General features: G+C 34.5%; 1 protein-coding gene across 1 annotated transcript in view; it reads right to left on the reverse strand.

Moving 5' to 3' along the window:
• Window positions 1–18,788, reverse strand: part of LOC137406316 (beta-1,3-galactosyltransferase 1-like) — a 38,623-nt gene that overhangs the window by 7,244 nt on the left and 12,591 nt on the right. The window contains exons 2-4 of the mRNA XM_068092877.1: window positions 15,197–15,316; window positions 8,114–8,291; window positions 907–1,139 (exon numbers count right to left, since the gene is read on the reverse strand). Of these exons, the coding sequence (XP_067948978.1) occupies window positions 907–1,139; window positions 8,114–8,291; window positions 15,197–15,234 (449 nt within the window). The 5' untranslated portion in view covers window positions 15,235–15,316. The remainder of the gene's footprint in view (window positions 1–906; window positions 1,140–8,113; window positions 8,292–15,196; window positions 15,317–18,788) is intronic.

Below are 18,788 nucleotides of genomic sequence, written 5' to 3' on the forward strand. Positions count from 1 at the left end.
ATACAGAAATACGACCCCTACTAAAATACAGAAATACGACCCCTACTAAAATACAGAAATATGACCCCTACTAAAATACAGAAATATGACCCTTACTAAAATACAGAAATACGACCCCTACTAAAATACAGAAATACGACCCCTACTAAAATACAGAAATACGACCCCTACTAAAATACAGAAATACGACCCCTACTAAAATACAGAAATACGACCCCTACTAAAAACAGAAATATGACCCCTACTAAAATACAGAAATATGACCCCTACTAAAATACAGAAATACGACCCCTACTAAAATACAGAAATACGACCCCTACTAAAATACAGAAATATGACCCCTACTAAAATACAGAAATACGACCCCTACTAAAAATGGGTGGAAGAGAACAAGCCAATGCGCAACTCAACATTCTAAACAAAAATCTAAAACTTTCTTTGACCTGGCGGTGGTCAAAGATCTATTGACTGATCAATATGATAATAATTGAGATGATAATAGCGCCTTAAACACTGAAGACTCTGAATACAGTGAAAAAAGTGATAGTTATAGCAGCTCGGGTGATGATAAAAAACAGCATAATTACTTGGGTGTAAGAAGGACTGTTGTGCTGGTCTCAAATGTTTAAAAGCATACCATACATAGAGAGTTGTTGTAATACATATGGCAATGGACTTCTATGCACAAAAAACTTGTTAATATCAATAAAGTTGAGTTCAAGCTACATACTCAAAGAGTACTGATTTTATTGAATTTTTGAGGAATTTTAATCTGGTGAAAATTTTTCAAATAGGGCATCCTTCCTGAGTATGGTATTTGTGATTTCTAATGAACCGTCTGACGACACCATTTTAACAATGCTTTAAAGCTTTAACGACGCAAAGAATCCTGGGGTTTACACTTACTTCATATTATATATAGCTTTATATGTATTATTTCTATAATGGTCTATAAAGTTGGCTTGTATAATATCTTCATACGTCTCTGCTTCATAGCTGATGCTAGACTGGAGGGATTCATTGCTCTTCGGCCAGCCAATCACAAACACTAGCTTAGAACGAAAACCTTCAGGAAGAAAGTCTCGCAATATTTCAGGGTTGGCCCAAGTGTTACGTAACGCCATTCTTTTTGCGTAATTCTACAACATAGAGACATCTATATCCTCATGCGCATGAACCTGTATAGGTCTTTGAAAGCTTAGATAACGCGATGGCAATGCTGGTTCACATCTTCCTTTAGAAGCTACTCAAGTCAAATTTCAAAATATCTTAGCAGAAATTATATGTATTTTTTTCATTTGGTTTGTTGTTTCAAGTTATACTGCCAAGGCTGCTGTTTTAGGATTAAACTTGGCAAAACTTGATCAAAGTTGAAACATTGAAAAAAGATGACAGGAAAACCAAATCAATTCTGACAGACAACGTAAGAACCCCTTAGAAATTTAGTCATCTTGGTTTATTACAATCAAAATCTTTTTAGAAAGGTTGGAGAGCATTTATTTGGTTCTTGAATCAAATATTTTGTAATAAGTCATATAGTTTATTTATATATATATATAAACATTTTTCACCATTCTTTTTAGTAACCAAAATCGTAAGCCAGCTTAATTTAAATTTGTATTTCACACTTTTTTAAAATACTTTTTTAGCACAACACGAGACATTAAGCAGAAGAGATCTTTGTTAGTTACTTGGCGAGGCAGACAGGTTGAAGTAGACTGAGGATTAGGTGATTGGGTAATAAGAAAAATAGGTCAATTCACCTCACTGGCAACTCACGTCTAGTAGTTTAAATAAGAAATTTATTGCCTCGTTGAGAATGTTTGTTCCACATAAGAATACTAATAATTAAAGTGAATATGTTTATAAATTCTTAGGAGGTGTCACAAAATGCTAGCCCTAGTATCAGCCTTGCAGTGGAGGCTCTGTGACACTCACAACAGGTGTCAAAGACATATTTAATCTTTTGTCATTGACTTTTTTGCAAACCACTTTATACTATGACACTTGTAATGTACATTGCAAATGTCTTTAGTATTCACTTCAAAATTTTTTTTATTGTTTTTGAGTAACATGGTATTTTAAAGCTGCTGAGTTTCTAATACAAATCAAACTAAAGTAATCCCTCCTATTTTGTAGCTTTAACAACCACGAGTTTCATAGCCACCCGAGTTTCTTCATTTTCATTTAATAATGGTAACATATGTGTAAATTCATTCACGAAGGATTCATAGTCGTTTTCTAGTTTTAAAAAAAATAAATGAAGGCCTCAGTACGATGTGTAACAGTACAGTATATTATATTGTCACTATCTGGCTACAGGGCGCATGCAGAGGAAGTACAGTTGTACAGGTGACCATGCCAGCATTAAAACAAAATGAGTGCTGGCAAACTCCCCAGATTCTCGGGAACGTTTGTTGTGGGCTAACCTCTCACCTGCAGCTACTTGTAGTTGTGTTTTGACATTGATAGACTAACATGGTTTTAATGATGATACTGTTATGTTGGTAGTTGCTTAAGATAATTGAACAAGTGAACCGGTAATTTTGAGTTGAGTAAAAAATTGGTATGTAATTATTTTCTTTTTTCTCCTTTGCATATACAATGCACAGTATTTACGCACACATATAAATGTACATGTATATACATACATATACAGTGCACCCTCAGAATACAATGTTGATCCGCTCCAGGGTTGGCATCGTATGATGAAAAAATCGTATGTAGTGGTATAGAAACCATTGTAATTATACAACGCAAACATCCCCTGGTAAAAATTGTCTAAATTTTATAAAAATATTTTACATATTGAAAATTAGTAACAAAATAGTATGTTAACTTTAGTAACTATAGTTACGTACAGGAACTGTATTGTATTTAGTGGTTATTATCTGTAATAAAATGCAAAATTATGTGTGTACCAAATGCAGCACGTACGGTAAGGAGCTCTTACCTTTACGGCATACGTAAAACATAAATTTTTAATTCACTTCAAATAAGTTTATGTTACTAAACACACACTTGAAGCTAAGTTTTAGTTTGTATTTTTAACTATTTTACTGAATTTCTACTTTTTATTACTAAATTTTTATCACTTTCACCATTCAGCATTTAGTGTGTCTGGTTAAAACCTTTTTCAACCTAATTCGACAAGAAAGGCTAAGCGATGCAATTCTTCAAAAGCAGCCTTGGTGCAATATAGAAGATAGCCTACTTGATCACTTAATGAGGATGATTCTTGCTGGTGGACTGTAAATGCTGGTGCAATGCAGATAATTGCTGGCTAGCTAACCCCTAAAAATTCCAGAGAAGGTTGTAGTTTGTCTTGTATGAAATGTGCACAAGAATCAATGTAACCATACATACAGAAGGTTGTAGGTATTTTTACTCTAGAGGGCAGGGCTTTAGCAAGTTCTAGAAGGTAATGTAGATGTGTCAACTATCTTGAGTAGCTAGTTATATACGAGTTACATTCATACGATGATTTGTATTTCATAGTAGAAAACAGGCATGCCTGCAAAACATGATTGAATTTGAAATAAAATAAAACATAACATAAAATAAATAAAACATGACTTAACATGAAATAAAATAAAACATAAAATGTGATGAATAAAATTTGAAAAACATGAAACCGCAAAAAGGATAAACGATGATATACATTATACATGCGTTGTACAGTATTGTTCTGATGTACCAGTCCACATCAGTAAATTAAACACTTGAATTAAAAAAAACTTAATCTAATAGCACTTTTTCAAGTGTGATTTTATCTCTAGCTTTTTTGTTAGATTCACTCTTATCATCAATGAGTTCTGTTTCTGCCGACTCCCCAAAATTTCTCTAAAATAGCTCGTGCGCATTTCCTTAACATTGTTCATAACACGACCTGTGAAAACCATTTCTGGATATTTTTCTTCAATGAACCTAATAAGGTTTTCATACCAACTTATAGCTTCCTTAATTTCTGCCGATGTAGGTTTTCTGTCTCTTCTACTGCTCTGCCACCACAGAGTTGTTGCTCCTATTGCATGCTGATCCCATGCATGGTCTCCAACTCCTTCAAGTCGTCAGTCGTAAGCTCATCCCTGGGCTTGATCTGCTTGCTTTAATGGATTTCTTGTATTTAATAATAGTTGAAATTGTTGGTTGGTTACGACCATCTTTTTGGCAATATTAACTTTACAGGCGCCTTCTTTATATTTATTTATGATATCCAATTTTGTCGTCATGAAAACCATTTTTTTCCTTCATCCTGTAACGTTTGCATCGGTCTCAGATTTCGTAGCTAACAAATTAAATATAGATACTTGTAGTTATATAGGTATGCTGAATAAAAGTTTATAGTAAAAGAGAGTATAACTCTAAAAACGAATATCTGCTCTTGCTTATAAAATTTTCACAAAATTTCCCACTTGGAATGCTGATCTGAGAAAAATCGGTCATCGTGTCTTTCCAAACGTTGTAAAAATGTTCTCGGCAAACAGCATTTCAGCTTCTATGTTATTTCGACATACTTAATAAGCACACCGACAGCCAAATTTGAACTCGGGCAAAAATCTTTTTGAATTCATATGATGAAATAAAATTCGTACAGTGAGGTGAAAACCTCGCCATGTTCAACTTCGTAAGGTGAAAAACGTGTATATCAGGGTAATCGTATCCTGAAGGTACGCTGTACGCGTATTTAAATGCACATGCATGATAATTTGTAATGCCTTTTGCCATATTTAGGCTGCTTTGTGGTTTCCCGTTTGCGCTTGTTTATATAGAACTTTGTTAGAAGTTACCAAGTTTGTTAATGACTCGAAGTTACCAAGTTTGACTCAAAGAGTGTTTTATGGTAATTTTTAATATTGAGTGTTAAATGTTTCAGTGGTTATTACGGTCAGTTTTTATAACAAAATAACCAAACAGGTGGCCAGGAAAGATTCAAGCAACCATAAAAACCCAGTTCGCCATAGCTTTGTCTCCACCGAAGGTGCCTGTCTTTAGTTTCTCGTTAATCTCATTTAATCTCGTGAATACCTGATAATCTCGTGAATACCTGATAATCTCGTGAATACCTGATAATCTCGTGAATACCTGATAATCTCGTGAATACCTGATAATCTCGTGAATACCAAGCACTCCTAATTTTCTCATTTTCTACATTTTCTCAGTCTCAAGTTTTAGGTGCTCTACTAACCCTTCCGGATTTAATAAATAGCCTATATGATATAGATATATGAATATATATATAGACCTATATGAATTACTGTGGCTTTATATAATTTAGTTTGTTTTCATAGGTACCACTTAGTTTTATTTATAACATTCATGATTTGTTTGATGCTTACAAGCTCTCTGTTTTCACCGATGTTGTTCTTTCCTTTAATGACATCCATATATATGTATATATACATATATACACACACATATGTATGTATGTATACATACATACATATATATATATATATATATATAATTTTATCGTCAATAATTTCATTTCAAATAAAAATGTTTTTCAAACTAGGCCGTACAACAAAAAAATAAAAAAAAACAAAAAAGTGCAACAGTTAGCCACTAAAATCGAATAAATAGTTTGACAAATGGTGTTTTAAAGTATCTTTTTTCTGCTAAGAGAACGGATATTAGGTCGAAGATTGGTAAATATGGCTCAAAATAGCATTAAAAGTTTCTTAAACATATTTCTTTGATAGCAAGTTCTGAATTTTAAAGCTATGACTTTATATGCATATATTTGGCACCAAGGATTACGGCACATGCTTTCGATCAACATTAGGTTCGGAGCAATTTTGCGACACTCATCTGATTGGCTCATATTGGAGATGAGTGCACTTTTTGCTTTTCAAAGAGTTACTAGAAAATATAAAACCACAAATACTGCTACTTTTTTTCCTGATCATGATCTCGAGAGCTTTTACAGCATAACCTTTGTAGTTAGCATTCAGCCAGAATAGGCAGTGTTAAAGATGTGACCACATCCAATTCTGTTGGATTTTATCAGAAATTATGGATATTTTTTTATCATTTGAGATTTTGTTTGTTGTTTTAGTTGATCCAACTGTCTGGCGGTTTCAAGATTAAAACCGACAAAATTTGATCGCAGTTAAAGCGCTCAGCGCTCACTTTTCTAAGTGACCCCACGCTTGTCAGCGTAAATCACGCTTTGTATAACTGATGATTATCAAACTATTGACTAGGTATTGAAAAAAGGTTAAGTCAAATACTCAAAATGTTTGACCTACAAAAATGTGCCGTAGCGATATATTGGTTGATCCATCTCGCCTTACTTCATGAATTTTCCCAGGACATTTTTTTTCATGTGTTGATAAATGCGGAGGCAGTAGTTGTAGCAGCCATACCAGATTTGTGTCAAAGTTGCTAGCAAGACAGACTGAAAAATATGTTTTATTCTGCTTCTATGCATTTTTTAGTTCTAGCACTTATTAAAAAATTATGTTACCTTGTTAAATGTTTTGCAATTCAACGATTACCTTGTGGCAGCTGAATGGCCTATACTTCAGTGGCAGTTTCTTCTCTGATCAATATTTTCTCCACAAAATTTAACTTTAAAAATGTGTAACAAAAGTTGTATCAACTCAACAATGTATCATTTTTGCTGGCATAATGTCAGCTCATTGCAGTGACGTTAGACAAATATTAACTTTATTTACAAAGTCAATAAGAAAAAATAAACATTTAAGCAAGGTTCAAGGCCATTTAAAGCAAATTTGACTATAGACATAGAGACCATAGACCATGAGACATAAAACAAAAATAATCAAGTAAATTACGAGTATTGAAAGAGAAAGCTCTTTTTTATAGCACTGCTCTATAATGTAATTTGGCAAGGTGATGGTGTCTGGTATAGGTTGAAGTGTTTTTTAAGGATGTAAGAATGTAATGGATGATCAGGCAGATGGGATACGATTTGAGTATTATAGATAGCAAATATTTAAAAACATATTTAGCTTATCAGCATTAAGACGCTGGTTGTAACTGTCCATATCAGGTAGTACAACCATAAGGCATAATTTTTAAAGGCATCTAACTTTTCTTTATCGGTTTTCAATAAAAAGTGATCTGATAAAAACATTAAAAATTTTTCAAAAATATACTGTAGGTCTCTGCTACCTGATATGGATATTAATTACCAGTCTTTTACTGTATGAACTTCTTAGCAACAGATTTGCGCCGTTGAACGTTCACAAGTAAAAAGTGGTCTATGCAAATCAATATATTAGTGGAATAACAAAATATAATTGTTTTTTGCGATCTGACAGCACTATCACAAAAATCAATAAGTGTTGGATTGATACAATCGTTGCAATGAACTATCATTGACTTGATCCTCAAAGAAAATATTGCTGATAGGAAAAAAATAGCTTTGAAACATGAACTCACAATACTACAAAAATGTAGTTGTATCCTTGCAAAGCAAAAATTTTATGATCATAAGTTTCAGATAAAATAGTAAAAAGAAAATCAACATTTAAACAGCAAAATAAAAACGCAAATATGTAAACTTTACGATTTATGTTCCTGGCTCTGACACGGCTCTGATAAGTTCGCTATAATAGCCGTCACTTTGTTGTTCTTAAAACTTAAATTGAAATGTCATAGGAATGATAACAAAGTGATTAATACGAAGTGACATAAAACAATTGACAAAATTAGATTCGTAAGTTGCTGCACCTTTTAAATAGGTACTGACTATATTTGCAAAACAGTCCTTTTATGTCGTTCCATTTGATTTTGTCAAATTTAATATTGATACTATTAGTCTTATTATAATATAACTGATTTATTACAGCGAGCTGTCAGTTTTAAATTTTAATTTATGTAGTCTGAATGACATTGTTAGTAACCTTTATATATCGGTATAAAAACATTCTGTGTACTATTCAATCCCAAAACCAGATCTGATAATCAGTGATTGACAGTGGCTCATTTGATAACTGGTATCGATAATGATACAAGTGCAGTGCGCATAAAAACTTTAATCTTTTACGAATAGTGTGAATAAGCACCTTATATCTAACAGGTCAATGTTTGACATTTAACAAAAGACATGAGAGATTGCAAGACCAGCTAGTACAGGACCTACCTGTGTGGCGCTGTGGACAGTTACAAGCAGTGATTGGTGTGGCTCACAAGCTTTAGGTTGGTGTAGAAATGTGAAGTTATGGGGGTTTACTATTCTAGTCCCAAATTCTCTTTTGTATGGAACCTTCACCTTCTTTCCTGCTTCAGCGATATAGTAACAGAGAAAGAGCAGAAAAAATCTAAAAGTACAACAATATGTATTATTTGTATAGAAAAGAATTGGCACGAAAATGAAGCAGGAAATGTATGATATCATGTTCATTTGCTTTTAGGTTTGTATGAAAAATCTTTGTATACTAGTACTCTGGCAGTCCAGTGTGCTGTAAGAGATCATCAGGTATGTCAATAAACTACAGAGAATAAGGGTACCAGTAGTAAAGATTACCAGTACCCTAGGAGTCCACTGTACCATGAGAGGTCATCAAGTGTGTCAATAAAACACAGAGAATAAGGGTACTAGTAGTAAAGATTACCAGTACCCTAGGAGTCTACTGTACCATGAGAGATCATCAGGTGTGTCAATAAAACACAGAGAATAAGGGTACTAGTAGTAAAGATTACCAGTACCCTAGGAGTCTACTGTACCATGAGAGATCATCAGGTGTGTCAATAAAACACAGAGAATAAGGGTACTAGTAGTAAATATTACCAGTACCCTAGGAGTCTACTGTACCATGAGAGATCATCAGGTATGTCAATAAAACACGAGAATAAGGATACTAGTAGTAAAGATTACCAGTACCCTAGGAGTCTACTGTACCATGAGAGATCAGCAGATGTGTCAATAAAACACAGTAAATAAGAGTACTAGAAGTAAAGATTACCAGTACCCTAGGAGTCCACTGTACCATGAGAGATCAACAGGTGTGTCAATAAAACACAGAGAATAAGGGTACTAGTAGTAAATATTACCAGTACTCTAGGAGTCTACTGTACCATGAGAGATCATCAGGTGTGTCAATAAAACACAGAGAATAAGGATACTAGTAGTAAATATTACCAGTACCCTAGGGGTCTACTAGTGCTGGGACAATATCAAAAATTCGTTTCGGTACGATATGATGGCGTGGTCAACCGATATATCGAAATATCGGTTATGTTATTCGGAGTTGTCTTGTCTGTCAGAAAAAGCTGCTATGGGAAAACAACTCCTTAATAAATCCATGTACCTGTATAATTCTTTGAAGAATCGGGTATGAAATAGAGTCGAATACCCTTCGTTTTTCGTGACGTCTTTCTATCGTTGTCCGCCATCTTTATGAAGAACTTTTATCGTTAAAAACGCAAAGCTTCTGCAATTAATTATTGCAAACAATGCTTTTGTTTGCAAATTTTTTATTTTAGTATCAAAACAACATCGAAAAATACTATTAATCATGTAAACATCAACAATACTTACACAGTCAGATGGTTCAGACCATATTATAGTCATCAAATTATTAATAACAATCAATCTTGCCACAATCGATACTCATAGAAGATCTATTCTTCAGACCTGAACTCTTGTATATAGTATCACTCAATTTATTTTTGTATAAGTTATCCTGAATTACTTATTTGAAGTCATCATCTCATGTGAATTTTCTTTTAATTGTTACTCAAATAATCTCAAACTAAACATGAACTGTTCACTACTATCTTTTATTCGGAATACTTTTACAGTTTCGATTTTATTTGATAACATGCCTGCAAATAAAGGCTTTTTGTTATCAGCAAAATTAATTATTACTAACTAACATACTATTAATCAAGAGAATGACGATAGTTTTCTACATAGATGGCGGCTTTTTGTAGACGAGCGCATATGCAAACAGGGCGATGACGTCAAAAAACCGATGGAGCTATATTATCGTCGATATCGTCAAATATCGACGATATTTCGATATGGGCAGAAAGCACTCGGTACGGTCGGTATCAGAAAGTGATGTCGACGATATACCGAAATATGGTAATATCGTCCCAGCACTAGGGTCTACTGTACCATGAGAGACCATCAGGTATGTCAATAAAACACAGAGTATAAGTATGTCATAACTATTTCACAAATTTTAAGAGTGAATGATTAATGTAGGTGATCCTTTATAGGGTCCAGACACACTGGGCGATTTTATCGCGTGCATCATGTGAAGAGCGGAGATATCGCTGGCGTGTGCCTAAACACACTTGAGCGATTCACCAGCACACGATAACACGGGCACGCTCACAATCTGCCAATAAAATTCCATACCATTAGTTTCTTCTGAGTTGTTAATAAATGTAAGCAAGTCAATATCGCTCTGTTTAGGCAACTTTCGCTATTGTTATCAGGCCTATCTCAATTTTATGGATTGTACACTACAAGACCTAAGAAAACATGATTCTTCTATTTTTCAGTAATATTTTACAATCTTTATATATGGTTTACTTTATGGTAGTTTTTATATTTAATGTAATAAATATTTACTAATCTTAAGATGGTCAACCTTCGCAACGATTAGCTCGAACTGTTGGTTTTCAACTGGGTTTTTTGTAATCTTTGTGTGTTATGTCGTACAAGACTGGGAGTGCATTTATTAAATTTATGAACTATTCAGTGTTTTGTCTGATTATGTTTCAAAAGTAACAAAATAGCAAAATGTTGCTGCTGTACGTTGGTGAACATCGATAAGAAATAAGTACCCGCCATAAAATTGCATTCTGGGAAAAACCAACTAATCGAAATGCATCTCGCTAGCGATAAAGCCGTGATAGAGAATGTCTAGCGTTATTGCTCTGCATAGGTTCGCTGAGCGAGTTCTAGCGCAGATTAGCGCCATGAAGAGCGATATCGCACTAAATATTGTCAAGTGTGTTTTCACCTTTAGGGTTGAGAAACTGAATATCTCGAGTTGAAATCACGTGTTAAGCAATTTTTTGCAATCTCCATCTTGTGACTTTGGATGGACGGGTATAGATCTTATCATAGTAAAGTTTACAATTGTGTTCACTTAACTCAGCTCTTATGGAAAATGCTATAGCAGAGAGTTGTGTTCTCAACCTTCCGAATTCCTGAAATACTATTCAAACCTAGAAAGATCATAAGTCTTGGACACACGCAATACATTTCTCATTTGCTGTAAGTATGAAAGGTCTACTGAAACCGCTATTGATCTACAAGCATACCTTTGTTATAGCTACTGCTAACACACTTGGTTAGACATGTCACCCAAGGCAAAGCATAGTGTATGAACAATAAATCGATCTGTCATCTAATACCGCCTCTTCTATTGAAGGGTCTTTTTTATTACAACTAACCTCTAAACTCAAACACCATAGAAATGAACAGTTAGATTAGTTGTTATAATGCAAACTGTAGGTCATCAAATATTAATAGAGATCTTAGACCACCGTTATACATGTAGCTGTTGCATTGCTATGCACGTGCTTGACTACCATTACGAAAGACCTCAGTGAATTCGGTAGTCATTGACCATTGAGAACTCCCATCAAGGCTGAACTATGGAATGTCTTCCAAATTTGAAGGAAAACAAGATTGGAATCCAAATCTCAAGTGTACCTAATTGTGCACTCTTCCTTGCATAAGCAGAATGACAGCGCCCTATGATATTGTCCTTTGTGTATGAAAGTAATGTGAACCTTCCTATAGTCTGTCGTTATCCATTACGGCAGGGGTGTCAAACTCAATTGTAAAAGGGGCCAAAATTCAAAACATACTTTAGGTCGCGGGCCGAACAGGATAAACATTTATTTAACACTCTAAAACTAAATGTTTTTGGAACATAAATAAAAATAAAAACAGACAGGAATATTATTCTGAAACAAGCTTAAACTGTAAAGGTTGACTTGCAACAAAATTTATGTTATAATTATTTGGTATCTTAAGATTCACCTTGTTTTACTCCGCCATGTTGCAGGTTCAGAATATGTGGAAATGTGATCACAAGCTCTTAAAAGCTCAAAAATGAACAGTTAAAAAAAGTGGTTGTAGGCTAGAATCCCATATTTTGACGACTCATTCAACTCGACAAAGTTATTGTGTTTTGACACGTAGCACTAGTTTATGACAAACACTTCGGCCTCTACCAAAAAGCCCCTATCAAATATAGATGCTCACTACTTAAAAGTTTCGTTTCAGCTCGATCTAATCATCTAGTCGTAATCTGATCATGTGACCAATATAGCGGGAAATATGGGTTTTGAGATATCTGTGCTCAAAGTGACAGCATTACAATGATAATGAAATAGACGCATAAGGACAATAAGTATGGTTTCATTGAATATGTGAAGTATATTTGTGAAAATATTTCGACGATTGAACAGAAACACATTGTGTTCAACTATGTCCCATTTGAGCCGTTTTGAGAGGGATTCCAACCTATGGCCGTTTTCATGATGGCTGCGATCAGCTGTTCGTTTTTGAGCTTTTAACAGCTTGTAATCACATTTCCACATATTTTGGACCTACAACACAGCAGACTAAGACAAGGTGAATCTACTGATACCAAATAACTGTAATGTGAATTTTGTTGCAAGTCAATCTTTAAACTACTTCTATTTATTTTTTACTCTTCATAAAAATATATTGTTATAAAAAATTGTAAGTTTTTTGCTCCTATGTCAATGTATATAAAAAATAAACTTATATATCTCAAAAAGATTTGACTCCCCTTAAAAATATCTCCTATCAAAATTATACAAGTTAGAAATATGAACACACTAAAAAACATGGAAATATACATAAAATTTGTGCGGTTCAGCAAAAACAATTTAAATCATTCAGTTTTCTTTGCTCTTATGACTTTGATCTGATTATACGATCTGACCGAAACAACAAATTCATTTACGTTCAGTGTGATGTCCTGTGTTGTGGAGATTCTCATAATAGACAGCAGCGCTCATCATGCTAACTGCTATAGACCTTTTAAGCATCAACAACCCTCAAAGTATGCATAAATGCAATCAATTGTAAGCATCAAAATCTACATAAATATATGGTTTATGGTTCATGGTAAGCAAAACATTTTCTTTCTTCAACGAACGGTATAAAACACATGACACTACAGATTTCTGTAAGGGACATTGACAGAACAAGAGCTATCACTTCTTCATTGCAATAGCTCTTGTTCTGTCAATGTGTCCATGGCAGAAATCTTTCACAACTGATTCTGTATCTATTTCAACATATTTATATATGTATAATATTAGAAGATTATTTAGACAGCCTGCCTCATGGTGCTCCTCATAAATGTTTTGATTCGCTTCAATGCAGAAAAGGATCACTCACTCACTGCATTAGTGGCAGGCGAAATTAATACTAGATTAGTGAGCCTCTCCGCCTCGTCGCCTCGATGAGGCGGATGGTCGCGTCGATGGTCTCGTCGATGGTTGCGTTAGACCAGCGATGAAGTGGAATGATGAGCTAAGAGCGATGAAGCGAGAGTGATGAAGCGAGCCATGAACTAATTTATGCTAATTTACTAGCAACTAGCGCTGTAGTATGGCGCCTTACAGTGCCTCGTGTTGCGCGTTCACAACTCGAGTTGTACAACTCGAGTTGCCGTGTTGCACAACTCGAGTTGCCGAATTGTACAACTCGGCCTGGGTTTATGATTAACTCGAGTTGTGTTATACGCAAAACTAACATGGGTTTGTAAAAAAAGCAAAGTGAGTAATTGGGGTGTCTCATTTACAGAACATTTACAGAAATTTAATAATAATAATTTAAATATATATACACATTTAAATTATATATATTGGCGATATTTGCGCATATTTATTTCTATAAATATAACGAGACAAAAACAATTATAGAATGTAAAAAGCAAACTAAAAAACAATCTATGTGGAAGGTAGGCCACTTCTTTTTCAAATGAAAAAGAGTTATCTCTCTAGATCCTGACAAGAAACTGAATGAACACCGAAAATGAACATAGAAATTATTTCAACGGCGTTAAATGATGCACCAAAATAAATTCCATATATAGAAAATATAGCTAGAGAAAATGAAATGAGATGTTTTCAAGCCGAGTTGTTGAACTCGAGTTGCTGTTAAAAGAACTCGGCCTGGATTTTTGATGAACTCGAGTTGTGTAACTCGAGTTGTACAACTCGAGTTGTACAACTCGAGTTGTACAACTCGTCTTAACTCGAGTTGTACAACTCGAGTTATATTTACAAACTCGAGTTGGTAAATATAACTCGAGTTGTACAACTCGAGTTGTACAACTCGAGTTGTACAACTCGAGTTGTACAACTCGAGTTGTAGAACTCGAGTTGCAAACTCGGCGCAGTATAATTCGCTATTAGCTCTAGTTTTACAGTACATACATACATAGTTTAATTTCTATTAGCTAACGGGTGCCTATTGATGTACCATTGTTAATATAACCAGATCTACGGTTATGCTACCGTAATACCAATATATTGCACCTTACTTTTGAAAAGTCGCGTTGCGTGTTCACAACTCGAGTTGTGCAACTCGAGTTGTACAACTCGAGTTGTGAACGCGTAACGCGAGGCACTGTAAGGCGCCAGGCTGTAGCGTTAGTTGCTAGTTGGAAATTCCAAGTGAATGCGCTTAGACTGCAATTCTTAGTACTTAGCCAGTAAAAATCATTGAAAGGTTGGCGCGGCTCAGCCACCCAGCCGCTCCAGAGAATACGGGCCTGTCAGCGCTTCCGTATCAATGGGTAGCAATATCATGGATAGCAATAATGTAAAATGATTTTGCGGGCCAGATAAGATTACAAGGCGGGCCGGATGTGGCCCGCGGGCTGTGAGTTTGACACCTGTGCATTACGGCAATCAAAAATCATTCACTACATGACAAATACAGTGAAAATATGGAACATCTATCCAGTCTCTTTCAAAACTCCTTTCAATAATTAAACGACAAGTCAAAACATTATCCCCCAAGTAGAGCGGTATTCAATTCATATTTACAATATAAATACTGTCAAGGATGTGGGCATGCGGTCAGTGTAATGCCTTGTACTAATAGTTGTACCAGTTGGACTCTGCTCAGTGAGCAAGAAGTATAAACATGTTGTAGACTTGTGAACAATCACAGTGCACAACTTTTGCTAGTCAGTGTAGTGAAACCCACCTTTCCATTAGAGAAGTCATGTTAATTCTCCAGCTCATTGTTCTATTGATGTTCTATTGATGATGTATTGATGATGTATTGAATGAAAGGACCCGCCCGCTATCAACTTTCATAATGATTCTAAAACATAAGGCCATGCGCCAAAATAGGCTATGGAGCTGCCCTATAATTTTCACAACTCCATACACTTGAACTCTAAGACTCAATAAGTCCAGATATAATCAACAGACATGTAAATATAGCAGGGTTATATATCATTTTAATCTTGAAAATATAGTTTATTATGCTTTAAGTTTTATACGTTTTGCGATGTTTTTGTATTGTTCGTGAGATAAAATTTACTCTTAATTGCATACTACTCTCACTCACAGAGAACTGCACAGTATAAATGAAACGTTAGCAAAATATGATTAGTGTTAATTCTCTCTATCAAGTCGTTGATTAAATTCTTTAAAGTTCTTTTTTCAAATGTTAGACCTTTCTACTTCGTCTGCAGTATAAACTCAGTCATTTTTGACAGTTTAAGCATTCACTTCTCAAAACAGCTTTTAGTGAAAAAATACTTTTATTTAACACTGTTTAGCAGCAGCCAGAAAATCGGTTTTAAATACTAATAAATAAGAAAACTGGTTCGAGGAGATTCTGAGCATTAAAATGATACCAAGTCTTTTGTGTTCTTGTCCTTTTTAAAACAAATTACAACTGGTAATATATATTTCAAAAATACTAAATTATTGTAGACAGTCTTATACTTTAGCACACGACTATTCATATTCATCCTACAACATATAGGTATGTCGGCATACCCTTCTAACTACATATGGCAACATATAGGTATGCCGGCATACATTCTAACCATATTTGGCCAAACAAAAATGACCAGAATGACCCTTTTTCATATTTTTGTTGTAAGCAGACAACCTTTGATGGCCGAGTCGATTTAGTTTTTAATGCTAATGTTCTAAGTGATTTTGTATCAGAGTGCAGTCTTAACTAGCTTGAATGTTATGGTTTTTTATCAGATAAATTTATATTTACAAAAGCAAGCCTACAAAATATAAAAACACAATAGTAACTCTGCGTATTGGATGACTGAGTTGTGAAGACTACAATTTTAAATTTCTCTTAAATTATAATTAATTTCACAGCTTCACATGATAGCCTCTTGTATCATTTGTGTCAACTTTAGTGTATGCTTTATCTCCAGATGTCACAAACATTATCCTAACAAGTGTCATTAGTGATAGTGGTATGAGGAAGTATGAAGAAGTATGAGGAAGTGGTGGATGCAAGTCAACAGCATGAGATGTTAGTAAATGCTCTACTGATATTCTTTATAATACTTTAAACAAATCAATTTATAATACAATTAAATAATTCTTTATACAGTTTAGTTGTTTTTATAGAAGACTGGCAGTAATTAATACATATACATACATCTATATACTATACATAGACATAAATATATACAACTAACTAGAGTGCTGGAATAGGTTAATGTCACTTATCTTTCTTCCAGATTGATGGTTTACTCTGGGGTCACAACAGGTCTGTTTCGTGCTGGTGCACTCTTTAAGTGACTTACGTTAAAACGACTGCGTGACTTGCGATTTTAACGCAAGTCACCTGAAGAGTGCACCAGCACGAAACATACCTGTCGTGACCCCAGAGTAAAACATCAATCTGGAAGAAAGATAAGTAACATTAACCTATTTCAACACTCTAGTTCAGAGGTGTCAAACTCAATTGTAAAAGGGGCCAAAATTCAAAACATACTTTAGGTCGCGGGCCGAATAGGATAAACATTTATTGAACACACTAAAACTAAATTTGTTGGAACATAAATACGAATAAAAACAGACAGGAATATTATTCTGAAACAAACTTAAACCGTAAAGGTTGACTTGCAACGAAATTTATATTAAAGTTATTTGGTATCTTAAGATTCACCTTGTCTTACTCTGCCATCTTGCAGGCTCAAAGTATGTGGAAATGTGATCACAAGCTCTTAAAAGCTCAAAAATGAACAGTTAAAAAGTGGTTGTAGGCTGGAATCCCATATTTTGACGACGTGCTCAACTCAACAAAGTTATTATTTTGACATGTAATGTTATCATGTGAAATCAAATGCCAATTAAAGACTCAATATAAAACATCTCGTAGCACTAGTTTATGACAAACACTTCAGGCTCTACCGGAAAGCCCTATCAAATATAGATGCTCACTACTTAAAAGTTTCATTTTAGCTCATCTAATCATCTCGTCGTAATCTGATCGTGTGACCCATATTTCCCGCTATATGGTGCGAACAATTTTTGCAGCATTTGTCGACTATCACAGCTGACCAACAGGCTCCTCATGTTTATCAGGAGATGATATGCACCCCCTTGAGCTAAGGTAAAAAAATTAAACTGATTTTTAGGCTAGGTTTTGAGATATCTGAGCTCAAAGTGACAGCATTACAATGATAATGAAATAGACGCGTAAGAACAATAGACATGGTTTTATTGAATACGTGAAGTATATTTGTGAAAATATTTCGATGAATGAGGTTGCATTAATGTGTAAACAGAAACACATTGTGTTCAACGACTATTGGTACGTCACATTTGAGCCGTTTTGAGAGGGATTCCAACCTATGGCCGTTTTCATGATGGCTGCGATCAGCTGTTTGCTTTTGAGCTTTTGAGAGCTTGTAATCACATTTCCGCATATTTTGAACCTACGACACAGCAGACCCTAAGACAAGGTGAATCTTTTGATGCCAAATAACTGTAATGTGAATTTTGTTGCAAGTCAACCTTTAAACTACTTCTATTTATTTTTTGCTCCTAATAAAAATATCTTGTTAAAAAAAATTCAAGTTTCTTTGCTCCTATGTCAATGTATATAAAAAATAAACTTATATATCCCAAAAAGATTTGACTCTCCTTAAAAATATCTCCTATCAAAATTATGCAATACATTATATAATTATATACATTTATATACATTATATAAAACATGGAAATATACATAAAATGTGTGCTATTCAGCAATAACAATTTAAATCATTCAGTTTTCTTTGCTCTTATGACTTTGATCTGATTATATGATCTGACCGAAACAACAAATTCATTTACGTTCAGTGTAATGTCCTGTGTTGTGGAGATTCTCAGAATAGACAGCAGCGCTCATCAGGCTAACTGCTATAGACCTTTTAAGCATCAACAACCCTCAAAGTATGCATAAATGCAATCAATTGTAAGCATCAAAATCTACATAAATATATGGTTTATGGTTCATGGTAAGCAAAACATTTTCTTTCTTCAACGAACGGTATAAAACACATGACACTACAGATTTCTGTAAGGGACATTGACAGAACAAGAGCTATCACTTCTTCATTGCAATAGCTCTTGTTCTGTCAATGTGTCCATGGCAGAAATCTTTCACAACTGATTCTGTATCTATTTCAACATCTTTATACATGTATAATACAAGAAGATTATTTAGACAGCCTGCCTCATGGTGCTCCTCATAAATGTTTTGATTTGCTTCAATGCAGAAAAAGATCACTCACTCACTGCCAGGCCTGCCAATCCAAGAGTGG

The sequence above is a fragment of the Watersipora subatra genome, chromosome 10 (assembly GCF_963576615.1).
Source record: "Watersipora subatra chromosome 10, tzWatSuba1.1, whole genome shotgun sequence".
NCBI classification, from domain to species: Eukaryota; Metazoa; Bryozoa; class Gymnolaemata; order Cheilostomatida; family Watersiporidae; genus Watersipora; species Watersipora subatra.